Consider the following 19,510-nt stretch of genomic DNA (forward strand, 5'->3'; position numbering starts at 1 on the left):
GGCAGCCAGAGAGAGAAAAAAGGTCACCTACAAAGGAAAACCCATCAGGCTATCATCAGACTTCTCAACAAAAACCTTACAGGCCAGAAGACAATGCCATGATATATTTAATGCAATGAAACAGAAGGTCTAGAACCAAGAATACCATATCCAGCACGATTACCATTTAAATATGAAGGAGGGATTAAACAATTCCCAGACAAGCAAAAGTTGAGGGAATTTGCCTCCCACAAACCACCTCTACAGATTATTTTAAAGGGACTGCTCTAGACGGAATCACTCTTAAGGTTAAACAGATGTCACCAGAGAAAATAAAATCACAACAAAGAAAGCAGACTAACCAAATACTAACTATAGGCAAAAAATAAAATCAACTACTCACAAAAGCAGTCAAAGAAAACACAACCGAGTACAAATTAAAACACCTAACATATAAAGAATGGAGGAGGAGGAATAAGAAGGAAGAGAAATAAAGACTCATTAGACAGTGTTTACAATAGCTTAATAAGTGAGTTAAGTTAGACGGTTAGATAGTAAAGAAGTGACCCTTGAACCTTTGGCAACCATGAATCTAAAGCCTGCAATGGCAATACGCACATATCTTTCAATAGTCACCCTAAATGTAAATGGACTGAATGCACCAATCAAAAGACACAGAGTAATACAATAGATTAAAAAGCAACACCCATCTATATGCTGCTTACAAGAGAATCACCTTAAACACAAAGACATACACAGATTAAAGTCAAGGGATGGGAAAAGATATGTCATGCAAACAATAGGGACAAAAAGCAGGTGTTGCAGTACAAGTATCAAACAAAATAGACTTCAAAACAAAGAAAGTCACAAGAGATAAAGAAGGGTATTACATAATGATAAAGAGGTCAGTCCAACAAGAGTATATAACCATTATAAATATATATACACCCAATACAGGAGCAACAACATATGTGAAACAAATACTAACAGAATTAAAGGAGGAAATAGAATGCAATGCATTCATTTTAGGAGACTTCAACACACCACTCACTCCAAAGGACAGATGCACCAGACAGAAAATAAGTAAGGACACAGAGGCACTGAACAACACACTAGAACAGATGGATCTAATAGACATCTACAGATCTTTATACCCAAGAGCAGCAGGACACACATTCTTCTCAAGTGCACATGTAACATTTTCCAGTATAGACCACATACTAGGCCACAAAAAGAGCCTCAGTAAATTCCAAAAGATTGAAATTCTACCAACTAACTTCTCAGATCACAAAGGTATAAAACTAGAAATAAATTGTACAAAGAAAGCAAAAAGGCTCACAAACACATGGAGGCTTAACAACATGCTCCTAAATAATCAATGGATCAATGACCAAATTAAAGTAGGGATCAAGCAAAATATGGAGACAAATGACAACAACAGCACAAAGCCCCCACTTCTGTGGGATGCAGCGAAGCTAAGGCAGTTCTAAGAGGAAAGTATATAGCAATCCAGGCATATTTAAGGAAGGAAGAACAATCCCAAATGAATAGTCTTAAATCACAATTATCGAAATTGGAAATAGAAGAACAAATGAGGCCCAAAGTCAGCAGAAGGAGGGACATAATAAACATCAAGAAGAAATAGATAAAATTGAGAAGAATAAAACAATAGAAAAAATCAATGAAACCAAGAGCTGGTACTGTGAGAAAATACATGAAATAGATAAGCCCCTAGCCAGACTTATTAAGAGAAAAAGAGAATCTACACACATTAACAGAATCATAAATGAGAATGGAAAAATCATGATGGACCCCACAGAAATACAAAGAATCATTAGAGAATACTATAAGAATCTATATGCGAAGAAGCTGGAAAACCTAGAAGAAATGGACAACTTCCTAGAAAAATACAACCTTCCAAGACTGACCAAGGAAGAAACACAAAATCTAAACAGACCAATTACCAGCAACAAAATTGAATCAGTAATCAAAAACTACCCAAGAGCAAAACCCCCGGGTCAGATGGATTTACCACGGAATTTTATGAGACATACAGAGAAGACATAATACCCATTCTCCTTAAAGTTTTCCAAAAAATAGAAGAGGAGGGAATAGTCTCAAACTCATTCTATGAAGCCAGCATCACTCTAGTACCAAAACCAGGCAAAGTCCCCACCAAAAAAGAAAAGTACAGACCAATATCCCTGATGAACATAGATGCAAAAACACTCAACAAAATATTAGCAAACCGAATTCAAAAATACATCAAGAGAATCATACACCATGATCAAGTGGGATTCATCCCAGGGAGGCAAGGATGGTACAACATTCAAAAATCCATCAACATCATCCACCACAAACACAAAAAGAAGGGCAAAAACCACATGATCATCTCCATAGATGCTGAAAAAGCATTCGACAAAATTCAACATCCATTCATGATAAAAACTCTCAGCAAAATGGGTATAGAGGGCAAGTACCTCAACATAATAAAGGCCATATATGATAAACCCACAGCCAACATCATACTTAACAGTGAGAAGCTGAAAGCTTTTCCTCTAAGATCGGGAACAAGACAGGGATGCCTACTCTCTCCACTTTTATTCAACATAGTACTGCTGGTCCTAGTCACGGTAATGAGACAAAACAAAGAAATACAAGGAATCCAGAATGGTAAAGAAGAGGTCAAAGTGTCACTATTTGCAGATGACATGATGTTGTACATAAAAAACCCTAAAGATTCCACTCCAAAACTACTAGAACTAATGTCTGAATTCAGCAAAGCTGCAGGATACAAAATTAATACACAGAAATCGGTGGCATTCCGATACATTAACAATGAACTAGCAGAAAGAGAAATCAGGAAAACAATTACATTCACAAGTGCATCAAGAAGAGTAAAATACCTAGGAATAAACCTACCCAAGGAAGTGAAAGACCTATACCCTGAAAACTACAAGACACTCTTAAGAGAAAGTCAAGAGGACACTAAACAAATGGAAACTCATCCCATGCTCTTGACTAGGAAGAATTAATATTGTCAAAATGGACATCTTGCCTAAAGCAAACAGATTTAATGCAATCCCTATCAAAATACCAATGGCATTCTTTAACAAACTAGAACAAATAGTTCTAAAATTCATATGGAACCACCAAAGACCCCGAATAGCCAAAGCAATCCAGAGAAGGAAGAATAAAGTCAGGGGAATCTCGCTTCCCAACTTCAAGCTCTACTACAAAGCCACATTAATCAAGACAATTTGGTACTGGCACAAGAACAGAGCCACAGACCAGTGGAACAAAATGGACAGCCCAGATATCAACCCAAACATATATGGTCAATTAATATGCGATAAAGGAGCCATGGTCATACAATGGGGAAATGACAGCCTCTTCAACAGCTGGTGTTGGCAAAACTGGACACCTACATATAATAGAATGAAACTGGATCACTGTCTAACTCCATACACAGAAGTAAATTCGAAATGGATCAAAGACCTGAATCTAAGTCATGAAACCATAAAACTCTTAGAAAAAAACACAGGCAAAACTCTCTTGGAGATAAACATGAGCAACTTCTTCTTCATGAACATATCTCCCCAGGCAAGGGAAACAAAAGCAAAAATGAACAAGTGGGACTATATCAAGCTGAAAGGCTTCTGTACAGCAAAGGACACCATCAGCAGAACAAAAAGGCATCCTATAGTATAGAAGAATATATTCATAAATGACATACCGATAAAGGTTTGACATCCAAAATATATTAAGAGCTCACGTACCTCAACAAACAAAAAGCAAATAATCCAATTAAAAAATGGGCAGAGGAGCTGAACAGACAGTTCTCCAAAGAAGAAATTCAGATGGCAAACAGACACATGAAAAGATGCTTCACATCACTTGTCATCATAGACATCCAAATTAAAACCACAATGAGATATCACCTCACACCAGTAAGGATTGCCACCATCCAAAAGACAAACAACAACAAATGTTGGTGAGGTTGTGGAGAAAGGGGAACCCTCCTACACTGCTGGTGGGAATGTAAACTAGTTCAACCATTGTGGAAAGCAGTATGGAGGTTCCTCAAAAACCTCAAAATAGAAATACCATTTGACCCAGGAACTCCACTTCTAGGAATTTACCCTAAGAATGCAGCAGCCCAGTTTGAAAAAGACATATGCACCCCTATGTTTATTGCAGCACTATTTACAATAGCCAAGAAATGGAAGCAACCTAAGTGTCCATGAGTAGATGAATGGAAGAAGAAGTACATATACACAATGGAATATTATTCAGCCATAAGAAGAAAACAAATCATACCATTTTCAACAACATGGATGGAGGTAGAGGGTATCATGGTAAGTGAAATAAGCCAGGAGGAGAAAGACAAGTACCAAATGATTTCTCTCATATGTGGAATATAAGAGCAAAGAAAAAACTGAAGGAACAAAACAGCAGCATAATCACAGAACCCAAGAATGGACTAACAGTTAGCAAAGGTAAAGGGACTGGGGAGGATGGGTAGGAAGGGAGGGATAAGGAGGTGGGAGAAAAGAAAGGGTGCATTATGATTAGCATGTATAATGGAGGGGGTACACGGGAAGGGCTGTACAACACAGAGAAGAGAAGTAGTTATTCTACAGCATCTTACTAAACTGATGGACAGTGACCGTAATGGGGTTTTTGCGGGGGACTTGGTGATGGGGGGGGGTTCCTCATGTAATTGTAGATTAATTATACCAAACAAAAAAAACCTCTCATTTTCTTATTTATGGCAGGCTTTATGGGTAAGCCAGCAAAAGTGAGAAAATTAACAGGCCAATTCATTTCTATCTTTCCTATTCCAGGCATAAAAGTAAACATAAGATGAAACAATCAGGAAAAATCTTAGGTTTCCTTTCAACAAGTCATCTATTTGCTGAAAGAGTTTGCTATACAAATCATTTTTAGAATTTAAAGGTCTTTACATTGAATAAGTTAACATTTACATATATTGTGAAATATATATTCAATAGTACATAAAATATATTCATGATCTTATGAATAATTATAAAGCAAACATCCATTTTTTAACTACCATCCAAGTCCAGAAATAGAAGCCAGGATAACATAAACAGAAGTAACCTCCCTTAAACCTCTCTGAGAACAAAGACAGACACTGCTCTTTAATCACTATAGCTTTAGTGTGCTATGTAAATTTCACAAGTTAACTCATTTAGAATGAAAAGAAATAGTGTCACAGAGTTACAACAGAAGTATTTAAAATACCTCTGAAATGCATTAATAGAGACTCTTTTCTAATATATAGGACATTTTGTCAAACATTCTTGTAAAAAATGCTAGTAATAAGTGTATCGATCCATTTAGAATACAAATTAAAGAAGTATTTGAATTTAATTTTGTGGAAGTCAACACAGGAGGGCCATAAAACACAGATTATTTGTTCCTAGCACTTCCAACAGCTGGCAGTAAGGAAGATCAGTATTAGTATTCAAGATGCAAAAAACACTAAACAACAACATTTCAATTCCACAGCACCTAAATACTTAGCTATACATTACAAAATAAAAGATCTCTGTGATCTTCACTATGCTCTGACAGAGTAATAAAATAAAATCTTCAAAATGCTCTGACAGACAACTTAGGCAATACTTCTTATTTACATTCCAAATATGGATGTTCACTTAGCAAAATCAGTAGGATTGTGGGTTTCTTATGCCAGACACTAGCATATGGGTAATAACTGTAACATGGAATCACACTAAATGACTGTTGATAGTAACACTCTCTGTTCTCAGGTAGTTTGGGTTACAAAATCTATTACAGAATTATCTAAGGCAAGATTTTAAGGAGATAAATATTAACAGCTCCAAAATAAACTAAATTGTAAAATATTAAAATTGATATGATATTAAATTCGAAATTCATTTTTCCCCTTAGCAAAACAAGCCACTCAGTTCAATGTGACATTGAAGTAAAGAATTCTGAATATTGTTAATAGTAACATTTAAGAACCTTTTAAAGAAGCACTGCTATTTCAGAATGTGGACATAGATAATGCAAAGCATATATAATTCATTTCTAGTTTAAAACCTAGCTAAACAACCACTTCCCTTGCACTAAAGATGTCTTTTTCTTCCTCCTCTCTTGCCCACATATGTGTCTAACTCTTAATTCTCACTAACTACTGCAACCCTGGGCAACATTATCCCTGTGGGCTGTCACACAGTAAAGTCTTATATTAATACTTTCGGAGATTTGATGGAGATAAAAATATGCAACTGTACTTAAACATCCCAGGTCTTCTGTTGAGTATACTGATAACAACAGAATAACAAGCAGCCACAGGGAAGAACACCCTTGACTCTCTAGGTACACTTTATACAAACAGATTTCCTTAAATAACTAACACTTAGAATGGCTGAGCAAATGATTCATCAACCTAATGGAATATTATGCAACCATGAAGACCAAAAATAATAAAGCTATGTAACAGATATATCATAAAATATTTTCAATGTATTTTTATACCTAGACATAACTATAAAATCCTAAATACATGGGCAAAGACTTGAAATAAACAGTAAGAAATGAATATATGGTATAGTTGTAGGGACTCCTCCAACCCTCTGTATTTTTATAAAGTAAATAAAAGTCAGGTCAAAAATACAATGACTCCTCAATGACTCCTCTCTCTCTGAAGAACGGTAAAACTCATCAGTACCTTGGTAATAACCTCATATTTATGATCTAAACTAACCACACCAAACTTGCTATATATTACCTTATAGGAATGCTTCTGCGCAAGGTCACCAGATAAAGGGGGGAACAAGGTCCTGTATGAGTAGAATGATTAAGAAGAAGAAAAAAAATGACTACTTTACCTCATAGCAAGGTAAAGTTGACCTAAGTCTTTTAACCAATGGCATATCTTACTGCCATCACAAGGTATCAAATTTAACATTACTTCTTACCAAAATTAACAACTGTATCCAATTTAAGCTGAGAAAATTATAGAATATAGACCATCTATATGTTATAACTGAAGTGACAAAAATGATTGTATTGGTTTGGTCAACTTTTCATTGCATGAAAATTTACATCTCTGTAAGAGTGAGAGGCACAGAGATCCAAGGGTATTCTGATACAGGCATAAGGCCTTCCATTCACTTACTTTATGCCTGCCTTTAAAAATCATATGGGTCAAGAGCTCAATAAGGTAACTCTGAAATTACTGGTCTTACCTCAAGATGCAGAAATAATTTGGATTCTATTAATATGATTATTAAAATTGTCGCTTCACAGTTACCTTTTTGCAGAAATTAACAAGCTAGCCCTAAAATTCACATGGAAATGCAAAAGATCCAAAACTGCCACAACAAATTAGAGAAGGAATAAGATTGGAGGCTCATACTTCACCATTTAAAATTTACTACAAAGCTATAGTAATTGAGACTGTGTGGCAGTGAAATAAAGACAGATATACAGATCAGTGGAATAGAATTCAGAGGCTAGATAGATATAAACCCTCACATTTATGGTCAATTGGTTTTTGAAAGGGTACCAAGACAATTCAATATGGATATAAGTCTTTTCAAAAATGTATGGGACAACCAGATATCCACATGCAAAATAATGAAACAGACCTCGACCTCACATCATGTGAAAATTAACATAAAATGGGTATTTATATGCAAAATAATAAAACTGGACCCCTAATTCACATCATATACAAAAATTAACTCAAATGGGTCATGGGCCTAAGTGTAAGAACTAAAACTATAAAATTCTTGGAAGAAAACATAGGAGTAAATCTTTTTGACTGTGGACTAGCTTAAAAGATATGACACCAAAAGAATATGATGGATAAATGAAAGCAGAAGAAAAAAATAGATAAATTAGACTTCATCAAAATGGAAAACTTATGCTTCAAAGGACACTATCAAAATGAAGACAACTCACAAAAGGGGAAAAAATATCCATAAGGAATATCAACATCTGATAAGGAGCTTGCATCCAGAATAAACACTTACAACACAATAATAAGAATACAATCCAGTTTTTTTAAAGGGCAAAGAATCTGAATGAATATTTCTCAAAAGAAGATATAGAAACTGCCAATAAGCACATGAGAAGATGCTCAACATCATTAGTCATTAGGAAATATTAATCAAACCACAATGATACTATTTCACATCAATGAGAATGGCTAAAATCAGAAGGATACACATTAATAAATGAGGATGTGAAGAAACTGGAACCCTCCTACATTGCTGGTAGGACTGTAAAATGACACAGTCACTTTGGAAAACTGGCAGTTCCTTAAAATATGAAACAAAAAGTTTCTACATAACCCAGCAATTCCTAGGCATATATCCAAGAGAACTGCAAACATATGCCCACACAACAACCTGTACATGAATGTTCACAGCAGCATTAACAGCCAAAAAGTGGAAACAAATGTCCATCGACTGATAATAAATAACATATGGTATATTCATACAGTGGAATATTATTCAGCAACAAAAAGGTATGAGGATCAATATAGCCTACAATATGGATGACCCTTGCAAACATATACTAAGTGAAGGAAGCTAGTGCATTTAACAGGCTATTTGTATAATGTATTTCCTTTAACTATTTCTCTTCTATGTTTTACACTCTATCATCTAAATACTGTATCACCTATAATTTTGCCCAGTGACCGAAAATAAAACTCTTTTCCCTTCCATCACCCCACTAGACTCTACAGAACATTTCTTCCACTCTAATTATTACAGCCATCTATAGACATGTCTAGGGCCCCCTGCTTTCTTAGGATAAGACTTTCAATCAATTCTGTATCTTTCATAGTATAATGCCTTATATATAAGGGTTTTCAGTGCTCTTTAAGGGATAAATATTACAATAAAAACAGACTCTGGAGTCTAATATCCTTCATGTATTCAATGAATAGTTAGTTACTGGTCACCTGTTTTGTGTTGGAATTGAACTGAGCTGAAATCTAGATTCACCCATTTAATATTTGTATATAATGTTGAAAAAGTTACTTAACCTCTCTCTAAATCTATTTTCCTCTCTAAATTGAATGTGCTACCTATAATTCACAAAAGTGAGGATTAACTTAAGTAATATATTCCTTTTGGTACACATATGCTTTCAATAAATGCTACTTCCTTTTTTCCTCCTTTCCTCAAAAGTAACTGAACATTTTTTAGGTATGTGAAAAAATACAGTATATAGAGTATATACCCAGGAGAAAAGTGATCTCAAACTTTTAGAGCAAATAAATACAAATTTATAGTTCTGTCAGGCAGAAAGACAGATGTAAGCAGGGTGGAGAGAGAAGAAAGCCCGCAGAGGTCACTAAAAGGACTCAAAGAGTTAACCAGATGAAGCCGAAGAGCCAGAAAGGACTCAGAATTAACTAGTTGAAGTTTCAAGGACTAGGAGTTACTGGAAATGTCCAAAGATTCCCCAGATGAAAAACGACTTCGCAGATGAGAAGTCTCCAAGCACCGACATTGCCCAGATAAAAAAGTATCAGAGGACAGGTACAGAAATCATCAGAGCACAGCCCCATGTGTCCATTTCACCAAACAGACCAGGCCTCCAAGGCCAAAGACTGTCAATCAAGGACTTCTCTGTCCTGCAAAAACCCCATAAAAAGAAGCCTCACAGTAAGCAGCCTGCCTTTTGTCTACCTTGACTCTGGACTGCTCCTCTCTTGGAATGTATTCAAATAAAACTTTCATTCTTCTTCACTACTGTGTCTGCCTTTCAATTCTTTGTTGTAGCAGGAACAAGAACAGAAGAGAATAAACTCAGCCTTTAACAGTTTAATTATAAACCTCATGTTTTACTAGTAAAATTACCTATCTGGAGTCTGAGATGTAACATGATTTAAATTGGAAGACTCTCATATCCCATACTGATACCACTACAATTGTTAGAAAATTACTTTGAAGTAACCAAACCTTGCTTTCTAAGAAGCTTGAGTATCCTATAAGTACATTTTCTGCGGCAACAAATTTAACAAACATAATAAACCCTTACTCTGCAGAATATACTGCACAAGGTGCTTCACATATTATCATACTTTGAAAGTAAACATACTTTGGAGGGCATGGTGATGCAGAATTCACACACTGCTGGTGAGAACTGAAAACCGGAAAAACCTTCTAGGAAGGTAATCTGACAGCATGCATCAAAGGCCTCAAAACCAACATACCTTTTGATCCAAAGATTATATTCCTAGAAATCTATTCTGAGGAAATAATGATACAAAAGACTGAGGCATTGAGATGTTCATTGCAAAATAACTTTTAAAAATCCATATTCAATATGCATAAATGGATAGAATTACATTTTTTTTTAATATTAATAAGAGTGATTGTTTTCTGGACAGCAAAATCATGGGCAATTTTTATTGTCTTGCTTTTTTATATTTCCCAAGCTTTCTGCAGTTCAGATATGTTAATGATGAAAAACTTTTTAAGTAGCAAAACAGTTCTCAGAAATAAGAATGTAACACTTATTTGATTATCACTCCCAAATTTTAAAAATTATTTCAGATATAGTGGCTAGATCCTTAAAACATACTATTAAGGTGGATAAAGTGGTTATTTTATTAATTTAACAAATTAAACTAAGGCTGAGGCCATGTGGCTTGCCCAAGTTTACACAGAGTTGAGACTAAGAACCCATGATTCTCATTTCTAATCCTATGCTCTTTCCTCCACTGGTGGCTCTCAAAGCATGGTCCCTAAACCAGAGGGAGCATCACTGAGGAACCTACTAGAAACGTAAAGTCTCAGGTCCTACCCCAAGCCTACTGAATTCAGAAACACAGAAGGGGTGGTGGGCAGCAAGCTGTGTTTCAACAAGCCGTCCAGGACTCAAAAACATGAAACATCTGAGAGCCACTGCTGTATATCATGCAAATTCACAAACATTTTGTGAGATAATAAAAATATTTCTGGAAAAAAGGGGGTGGTGGTGTAATCTATACCACTTCAATTGCATTTTCACATTTTCAGGCTCTTCAAATTAACAGGAGGTAGTAACTATAAGGATTCAAAATTATCTTCTAATGTTTGACTCCTGACAATGCAATTAACCAACTACTTTCTTTTGGATTACCATGAGCAGTTCTATAGGACAGACAGACAGATCTTCAGTAGTAATGTCTTAGGAAATGAACAGATGAAAACACTAGAACACCACTAGCTAAAAATGCTCAGTGAAGGAAGAGTCTGTTATATTTAGGTGTACTATATGTGTGGGCAGGTAGCAGAGGCAGGAATCAGGAATATAACTTTTATTAAACCGAAGTGTTATGAGACAGGGACTGTGGACTTAGAGTAGGGTAAGGGCCTCCGGAAAAAAACAAAGCAAGATAATCTATTGTGAGATTTGCTTTGCCCTGCTGAGGGGCCCAGCTTATTTTTCTGACTTTACCCAGGTGCTGCTTTTCTTCCTCAAGCCCTAATCAAGTGATTTGCAACCTGGGCAATTTAACAAGCAAGCCCAAATAACTAGTAAAAACAGGAAGGATTCCATCTTGAAAATAAGATTGCATTTTAAAACCCAATTTGTTAAAAGTAAGTTTCTTTACATACTCTTTAACAAACAGATAATAACTCAGCCCACTCTGGGAGCAAAGCAGGCAATCTGGAGTGATATGCTCCCAGACCAGGAAGCTGCTATACTGGGAGGAAATCAGAGCAGTAAATTTCTTGTAAATAACCAGGAAGACTAATAAGAAACCTAATGTCTCTTCAAAGATAAACACTGGAACCACTTAGCAGGTGTACATCCCTAGCCCTTTGTCTCTCAACTGCTTATAAAACCCCTAGATAATGCAGCAGCACCCGGGACTCTCTTGTCCCCTCCTGGAGTGAGCCAGGAGCTCTGTCCTCTCACTTTATCTCTAAATAAAAGCCTCTCACTTTCTCTCCAGAAAAAAAAAATTGAAGGGTTGCTTCTAGATAATATTCTCCTGACCTCAGTAACCCTGAAAAACAATATTGATTGTTGAAATCTACTCCATAACTTCTTCTACTTTTAACTTCATAATTCACTATATGTAAGGCATTGTAGAGGTGCTATAGGAAACCCAAAGCTAAGAAAGACAGTCTCTGCCCCATGAAATTTACGTAACAGAGAATGTCAACATTTCATCAAGAAAAGAGCAAGACAAGAGAGCAAATATCACAAGATAAATTTAGAAATTTGTCATGGAAATTCAAAGAAAGGTGACATCTCATCTTGGAAAAAGCAAACAGGAAAATGTGAGTGTAGGTAAACAGAATTTTAATAGAGAAAAGTGGGAAAGGGGGGCTATCAGTCTCTACAGAGAAAATGAGGCAGTAAGTAGGGCAGGGTGTGTACAGAGGGACATCATACCAAGATTGTTGGCAATAGTGGAAAGAAAACTCTAACTACTCATTTATGATAGGAATAATAATAATGAATACCTTATGGTTATTTATCTAAAGAAAAGGCCAGAGAGGGAAGACCCCAATATAAAAAGCAATGGACATGTTCACAGTTCAGTAATTATTCTCTATTAGATAAGTCAAACTTGTGTAAGACTGAAAATTTTAATTCAAAATGTTTCCACTTACAAAACTGCTTTCAGTTCCTATTATTAGTAAATGAAGCAGAAATAAAATGGATGACTAAAAATAACGAGCAGAATCAAATTATAAAATTTTTTCAAACAGATTATACACGAAAGACTCTTTCTTAGGGGTGTGGGGTGCTTACTTACCTAGCAAAAGTATATTGGCAGTTTCTTCTAAAACTAAAAATATACGTAAACATTTCAACAATCGCACTTTTTGGGCATTATCCCTGAGAAATGTTCATATGCTTATGTTCATTGCAAAAAACTCGACGTGAAAATTCACAGCAGCTTTAGTTTTAACAGCCAAAAACTAGAAACAACCCAAATGTCCTGAAATGTGTCTATGGTTAAACAAATTATGATGTATCTCTATCGTGGAATACTACTCAGCAATAAAAAGGGACAAATTATTGGTGGATTCAAAGGGATCATGCTGAGTGAAAAAAAGCAATTTGAACATTGTTGAAACAAGATTATAGTGCTAGAGAACAGATTAGTAGTTGCCAGAAGCTAGAAGGGAATTGGTTTGGCTGTAATAGGCAGCACTGGTGAGCCCTATGGTAATGGAACAGTTCTGTATCTTAATTGTGGTGATGGTTGTATGAATCTACAGCTATATAAGTATACACATAAATAAGCACAGATATAACTGTAAAATCTAAATAAGCTCTTATGTCAATTTCCTGGTTTTGATATCATATATTTATTTAAGCAATCAACATTGGAGAAAGTGGATGAAGTGTGCATGGGACCTCCCTATATATTTCTTTGCAGTGTCTTGTGAATCTATTATTATTTCAAAATAATAATGTTAAACAAAAGGTATACTGCATTTTTTCAAAATGGATGATATGACTATTCTTCTAACATTACTATGAAAGTGATATCTTACCCATTGCTTATGGCATACTAAATTACTAGTCTCCTGCAGAAAATTATTTTACAGCCTAAGTCCAGGGACATAAAATTTTGTGCCCTTTGACCTAGTCATCTAGTTTCTGGGAATCACTTAAAAAAACAGTATCAAATTTGGGAAAACAGGTATATTGTAAAGGTGTTACTATAGTTTAACTGAGAACAGAGTAAAACTGGATGCAAACTACATGTTTGAGAATATGAGGATCAAAATCTAGTCAACATTATGTAGCCATTCATAATGTTGATAATAGTATAACAATATAAACAGAAAATGCGTATTATGAAAGAATAAAGCAAAATTCAAAATTACCTTCTAAAACATGCATGTGAAATAACAGGTAATCTTTTTTGCAAAATAAAAGATGATAATTGTTAGTATGACAGAATTATGGCTATTTTTCTCAAACTTTCTTATAGAGTTATATTATTATCATAATTAAAGAAATAAGCATACTTTTACCTTATCCCAGAAATCAACCAAAGCTGTAAAGTCCCATTTCTTAGAATATGCCACATTGTATTTTAGAATAGCATCCTGTGGAAAAAGCATAAACAAAACCTCATGATATAGTCAAGTGAATTATCTATGAGTAGCCTGTCTCCTTGCTTCCTCCTATCATTAGCTACTTCACATCAGTATCTATACGTATCATTAGCTATACATTTGATTTGAACAAATCAAATGTATAGCTAATTTATTATTCACTTATGCATGCATCCTAAACAGAGGTGATAAACTCCAGGTGGACAAAAATTGAATCTCGGGGATAAAAATTTTTTTTAATATTATAATGATATTTGACTTTCAATAGGGTCACACTACACACATAGATACAGAGACTGCATATTAAAATTTCATGGGTAGAGTAAATTACAAAAAAAAAAGTCTAAAAAAGGCTCCTTGGGGAAGTGGGCAACAATGAAAAAAAAGATTAAGAAATATTGCCCTACAGCATAAAATGCCCCTTTTCCCTTTACTATAAGCTATTCTTATAAGCTACATATAAATGATTACCTTCTCCCAGTTCACGTAAATTACATATTTTTATGTAGTGAAGAATCTAAATAGTATGCCATCTATTGGTATTAACATGGAACTGTCTGAATAAGCAATATTTTATACCTGGTTTCCAGTGTTAAAAACCAGACAACAAGCCCCAAATGTAGTCACTTATGCTAAGTCCCAAGTCACCAAACTGAGACCTAGTTACATTCTGACCTCTTCCATTAATGCAATCTTAAACCAGTCAATCAGGAATCGCCTGGTAAGCACACATGAGGTGATCTGCCTGACAGACCCTGCCATCCCCTAGAGGGAGTGACCATGCCACAACCAATCCCCTTTTTGCTAGTGTAACTTCCTTGTTCCCAGTCTCTTTATAAAAATTTTTCATTTTGTACAGATCCTTGGAGACCTTTTCTATTTGGTCAAAGGGGTGCTCCCCGATTCATGAATTGTTGAAAAACAGTCAGTAAGATCTTTAAAATTACTCAGATGAATTTTGTTTTTTAACAGCAGACTGGGGTTTGCTATGCATATGACAATCCATTAGTTACGAAGAAAGAATGATTATTTACAATTATATTTCCTCCCATCCTTTTACATTTTTTTTGATGTTACAACATACACATTAAGTATGTAAAATTTATAAACAATTTGCATTTCTAATACACATCCCCAAATTTTTTCACTGAAAGTATAATTTAAAAAAAAATTTTTTTGCTGAAAGCACATAATCATCTGAAAACCACTGTTAGATTATTACTATAAACCTTCCAAATCTCATGTCGAAGAAGTTTAAAAAAATCAAAATGCTGCCAAAGGGCCTCCTGAAAAATATTTCAAGCCATATAAATAATCAACAAACATCTAGGTTAAAAAAAAAGCCAAAGAAAATGTATATTATTTACTTGGAATCAAGGGATATCCAAGTTCCTTCAAAAAGGAAAAAAAAATCAACCACAAAATAACATGGCGAGAAAAAGCTTTTACTTTCTCACAGCCATAGTATAAAATTTCAATTAAGAAAGGATTTTAAGTATTTTTTTCTAATCACTGGTATCTAATTTCAGAACCTCACACAAAGTATTAAATAACAGTGCCTATCAGTGGGTGAATGGACAGTTCAGACACTGGAACAAACTACTGATAAACTCAGTAACATGGATGAATCTTGAAAATCTTCCATTTTGAGTGAAAGAAGCCAGACACATAGCATACATATTATGTGATTCCATTCATGTAAAATGTAAACTAATTTATAGTAAAAAAAAAAAAAATCAGATCAACAAATGTTTGCCTGGGACCAGTGCAGAAAGAGGAATCAATTACAAAGGGTAAGAGGCACCTCTGTGGGTGATAGGAATGTTCTGTATCTTGACTGCAGTGGAGGCTTCAAGGGTATATGCACTTCATCATACGCAAATTATCCCTCAAAGTTGGTAAGGCAAAATATTTTAAACAGCATTTATACTCTAATTTTTTAATGGGGTTCTACAATTGGCATTAACTCCTAATATTAATAGTCTTCACGTCTCAAAAGTAGTCTACTATGAGGTCTCCTAAATTAGGAAGCTTGGATACTAATCTGTATCCTTAGCTAAGACTACTGAGAGAGGTTTGTCTTAGTTCATAATTAATAAATTTTAACTGGTTAAAGCACAAAGAAGTCCATTCTTTGAAATTATAAGACACATCATTTATAGAAATATTACCATGTTTAACACATTCTGAGGACACTGCTCTTTTTTAAACTTTAAACATCTCTAATCCCTCTTAATATCAATGGTATAAAAATAGCAAAAAGCTTATTATATTCAGTAAGAGAGATTTAGTGTTTCCTCCTCCCTCTCATAGTGTTCTTTCAGCAAAGGAAACAATTACCATAAGCAGATAGAAGAAAATCTCGATAGATTACTCTGTTCTGTTGAATCTACCATAAAATAAACAAGAAAGGAAAATTCAGAGAAAAGCCATTTTCCCTTCCTAAAGTCATCATGGCACACTAAGGAATTGCTAAAGACCTAAATAACTTCTAAAGTAGACAATTTAGAACACTATGATTGTTCTGCATTTACCTAGAAAAACATGAGAATTCTTAAATAATCCTGTTTATAAGGCAATGAAGGCTCTAACAGAGTATTTCTCAAATGGAGTCCAGATAGTATTCTTGGGTGGCCCCACTTCTGTGTTTGTGACTTTATAATCGTGGTTTGGGAATACAAAGGCCAAAGATGGCACATTATAGGAATGAAGGCTGGTAATTTAAATAGATTAAAAAGGTGGAAAGATTAAGCCATCCTAAAATACACTGAGTATAGGAATGTCAAATTCTAAAGAAGCTGAATTAAAGTGGTCACTATCATATATATTTGCAAGTGATACTCTGTATATAGACCCAATCCTTTCACCTACCAATATCCAACTGTTTGTGATTTGTAGGAAAAGTAGTAAATACATAGGGAAGTTTGTCTTGAAACAGCATTTTTTAAAGTTTCTCTGCATACTATTTTGGGGTTTAGAACAGTGGTTAAAAATTTCTGTGCAAAAAGGGAACACAGACTATAAATTGTTTTCACTGTGATGATGAACACAACTCAAATAACAGTTCATAATGCTTAATAAGGAAAAAATTAACTTGATGTAGCTACACTATATGTATAAATACTTTATAGTTTTATTTGTACACATTTAATTAACATTACACTAAAAATGAGAAAATTTTGGCAGACATTGAGAATTTCTTCCGTTTAAAAGGAGTACATTACAAGATTGAGAAACACTGTCCCCTAAGGAATGAAATTTTTTAAATACATTATGGTATGACAGATCAATGTTTTTCATGTTAAGGGGAAAAAAAACAGGAGCTACAAAAATGTACTGAAAGTTTAAGAATAACTTGTAAGTAGAAAAACAGTATAAAACCAAGGGGCGGAAGATGGCGGCGTGAGTAGAGCAGCAGAAATCTCCTCCCAAAACCACATATATCTATGAAAATATAACAAAGACAACCCTTCCTAGAACAAAGACCAGAGGACACAGGACAATATCCAGACCACATCCGCACCTGAGAGAACCCAGCGCCTCGCGAAGGGGGTAAGATACAAGCCCCAGCACCGCGGGAGCCGAGCGCCCCTCCCCCCAGCTCGCGGCAGGAGAAGAGCAGGCAGAGCGGGAGGGAGACGGAGCCCAGGACTGCTGAACACCCAGCCCCAGCCATCCGGGTCAGAGTGCAGGGCCCTGGATACTAGGAAAACAGGGCAGCAAGAACAGTGAGCGGGCACTGGAGGCTGGGCGCCAGAGGACATAAGAAAAGCGCGTGACCATTTTTTTTTTGCTTTTTTGCTGTTTTGTTTTGGCAAGCGCTTTTTGGAAGTCTTAAACGGATAGGGACCCCAATACTAGGGAAACAGGGCAGAAAGACCGGTGAGCAGAGGCCTGAGGCTGGCACCGGAGAATAAAGAAAAACGAACAACCACATTTTTTTCTTTTTCTAAATTAAAAACTTTTTTTTCAATTAAAAAAAATTTTTTTTTCTTTTTTTTTTTTTTTTTGGTGGTCGTTGTTTTGTTTTGGCGGGTGCTTTTTGGAAGTCTTAAAGGGGCAGGGCGGGTCACTTAATCCAGAGGTAGGGAATCCGGGATCTCTGGGCACCCTAACCCCTGGGCTGCAGGGAGCAGGGAGGCCCCTTACGGAGATAAATAGCCTCCCAGCCGCTCCTGCTCCAACGCGACTCCACCATCTTGGAGTAGCTGCCCGAGCCAGGCCACGCCCACAGCAACAGCGGAGATTAACTCCATAGCAGCCGGGCAGGAAGCAGAAAACCTGTCTGCGCGCAGCTGCCCAGCACAACCCACTAGAGGTCGCTGTTCTCCCAGGAGAGGAGGGCCACAAACCAACAAGAAAGGAAGTCCTTCCAGCCGTCACTCGTCCCAGCTCTGCAGACTATTCCTATCACCATGAAAAGGCAAAGCTACAGGCAGACAAAGATCACAGAGACAACACCAGAGAAGGAGACAGACCTAACCAGTCTTCCTGAAAAAGAATTCAAAATAAGAATCATAAACATGCTGACAGAGATGCAGAGAAATACGCAAGAGAAATGGGATGAAGTCCGGAGGGAGATCACAGATGCCAGAAAGGAGATTACAGAAATGAAACAAACTCTGGAAGGGTTTATAAGCAGAATGGATAGGATGAAAGAGGCCATTGATGGAATCGAAATCAGAGAACAGGAACGCATAGAAGCTGACATAGAGAGAGACAAAAGGATCTCCAGGAATGAAACAATATTAAGAGAACTGTGTGACCAATCCAAAAGTAACAATATCCGTATTATAGGGGTCCCAGAAAAAGAAGAGAGAGGAAAAGAGATGGAAAGTATCTTAGAAGAAATAATTGCTGAAAATTCCCCAAACTGGGGGAGGAAATAATCGAACAGACCACGGAAATACACAGAACCGCCAACAGAAAGGATCCAAGAAGGACAACACCTAGACACATAATAATTAAAATGGCAAAGATCAAGGACAAGGAAAGAGTGTTAAAGGCAGCTAGAGAGAAAAAGGTCACCTATAAAGGGAAACCCATCAGGCTAACATCAGATTTCTCAACAGAAACCCTACAGGCCAGAAGAGAATGGCATGATATATTTAATACAATGAAACAGAAGGGCCTTGAACCAAGGATACTGTATCCAGCAAGACTATCATTCAAATATGACGGTGGGATTAAACAATTCAAAGACAAACAAAAGCTGAGGGAATTTGCTTTCCACAAACCACCTCTACAGAACATCTTACAGGGACTGCTCTAGATGGGAGTACTCCTAGACAGAGCACAGCACAAAACACCCAACATATGAAGAATCGAGGAGGAGGAATAAGAAGGGAGAGAAGAAAAGAATCTCCAGACAGTGTATATAACAGCTCAATAAGCGAGCTAAGTTAGGCAGTAAGATACTAAAGAGGCTAAACATGAAC

At 36.0% G+C, this 19,510-nt stretch overlaps 1 protein-coding gene across 3 annotated transcripts in view; it reads right to left on the minus strand.

Moving 5' to 3' along the window:
* PARG (poly(ADP-ribose) glycohydrolase) overlaps positions 1–19,510 on the minus strand; it is a 179,050-nt gene that overhangs the window by 135,798 nt on the left and 23,742 nt on the right. For 2 of the 3 annotated variants that reach the window (XM_057505767.1, XM_057505765.1), the window contains exon 7: positions 13,989–14,063. The exons of the other annotated variant lie outside the window; for it this stretch is intronic. In XM_057505767.1, coding sequence (XP_057361750.1) covers positions 13,989–14,063 — 75 coding nt within the window. The remainder of the gene's footprint in view (positions 1–13,988; positions 14,064–19,510) is intronic. 3 annotated transcript variants of the gene reach the window in all.

Source organism: Manis pentadactyla, chromosome 8, assembly GCF_030020395.1.
Source record: "Manis pentadactyla isolate mManPen7 chromosome 8, mManPen7.hap1, whole genome shotgun sequence".
NCBI lineage: Eukaryota > Metazoa > Chordata > Mammalia > Pholidota > Manidae > Manis > Manis pentadactyla.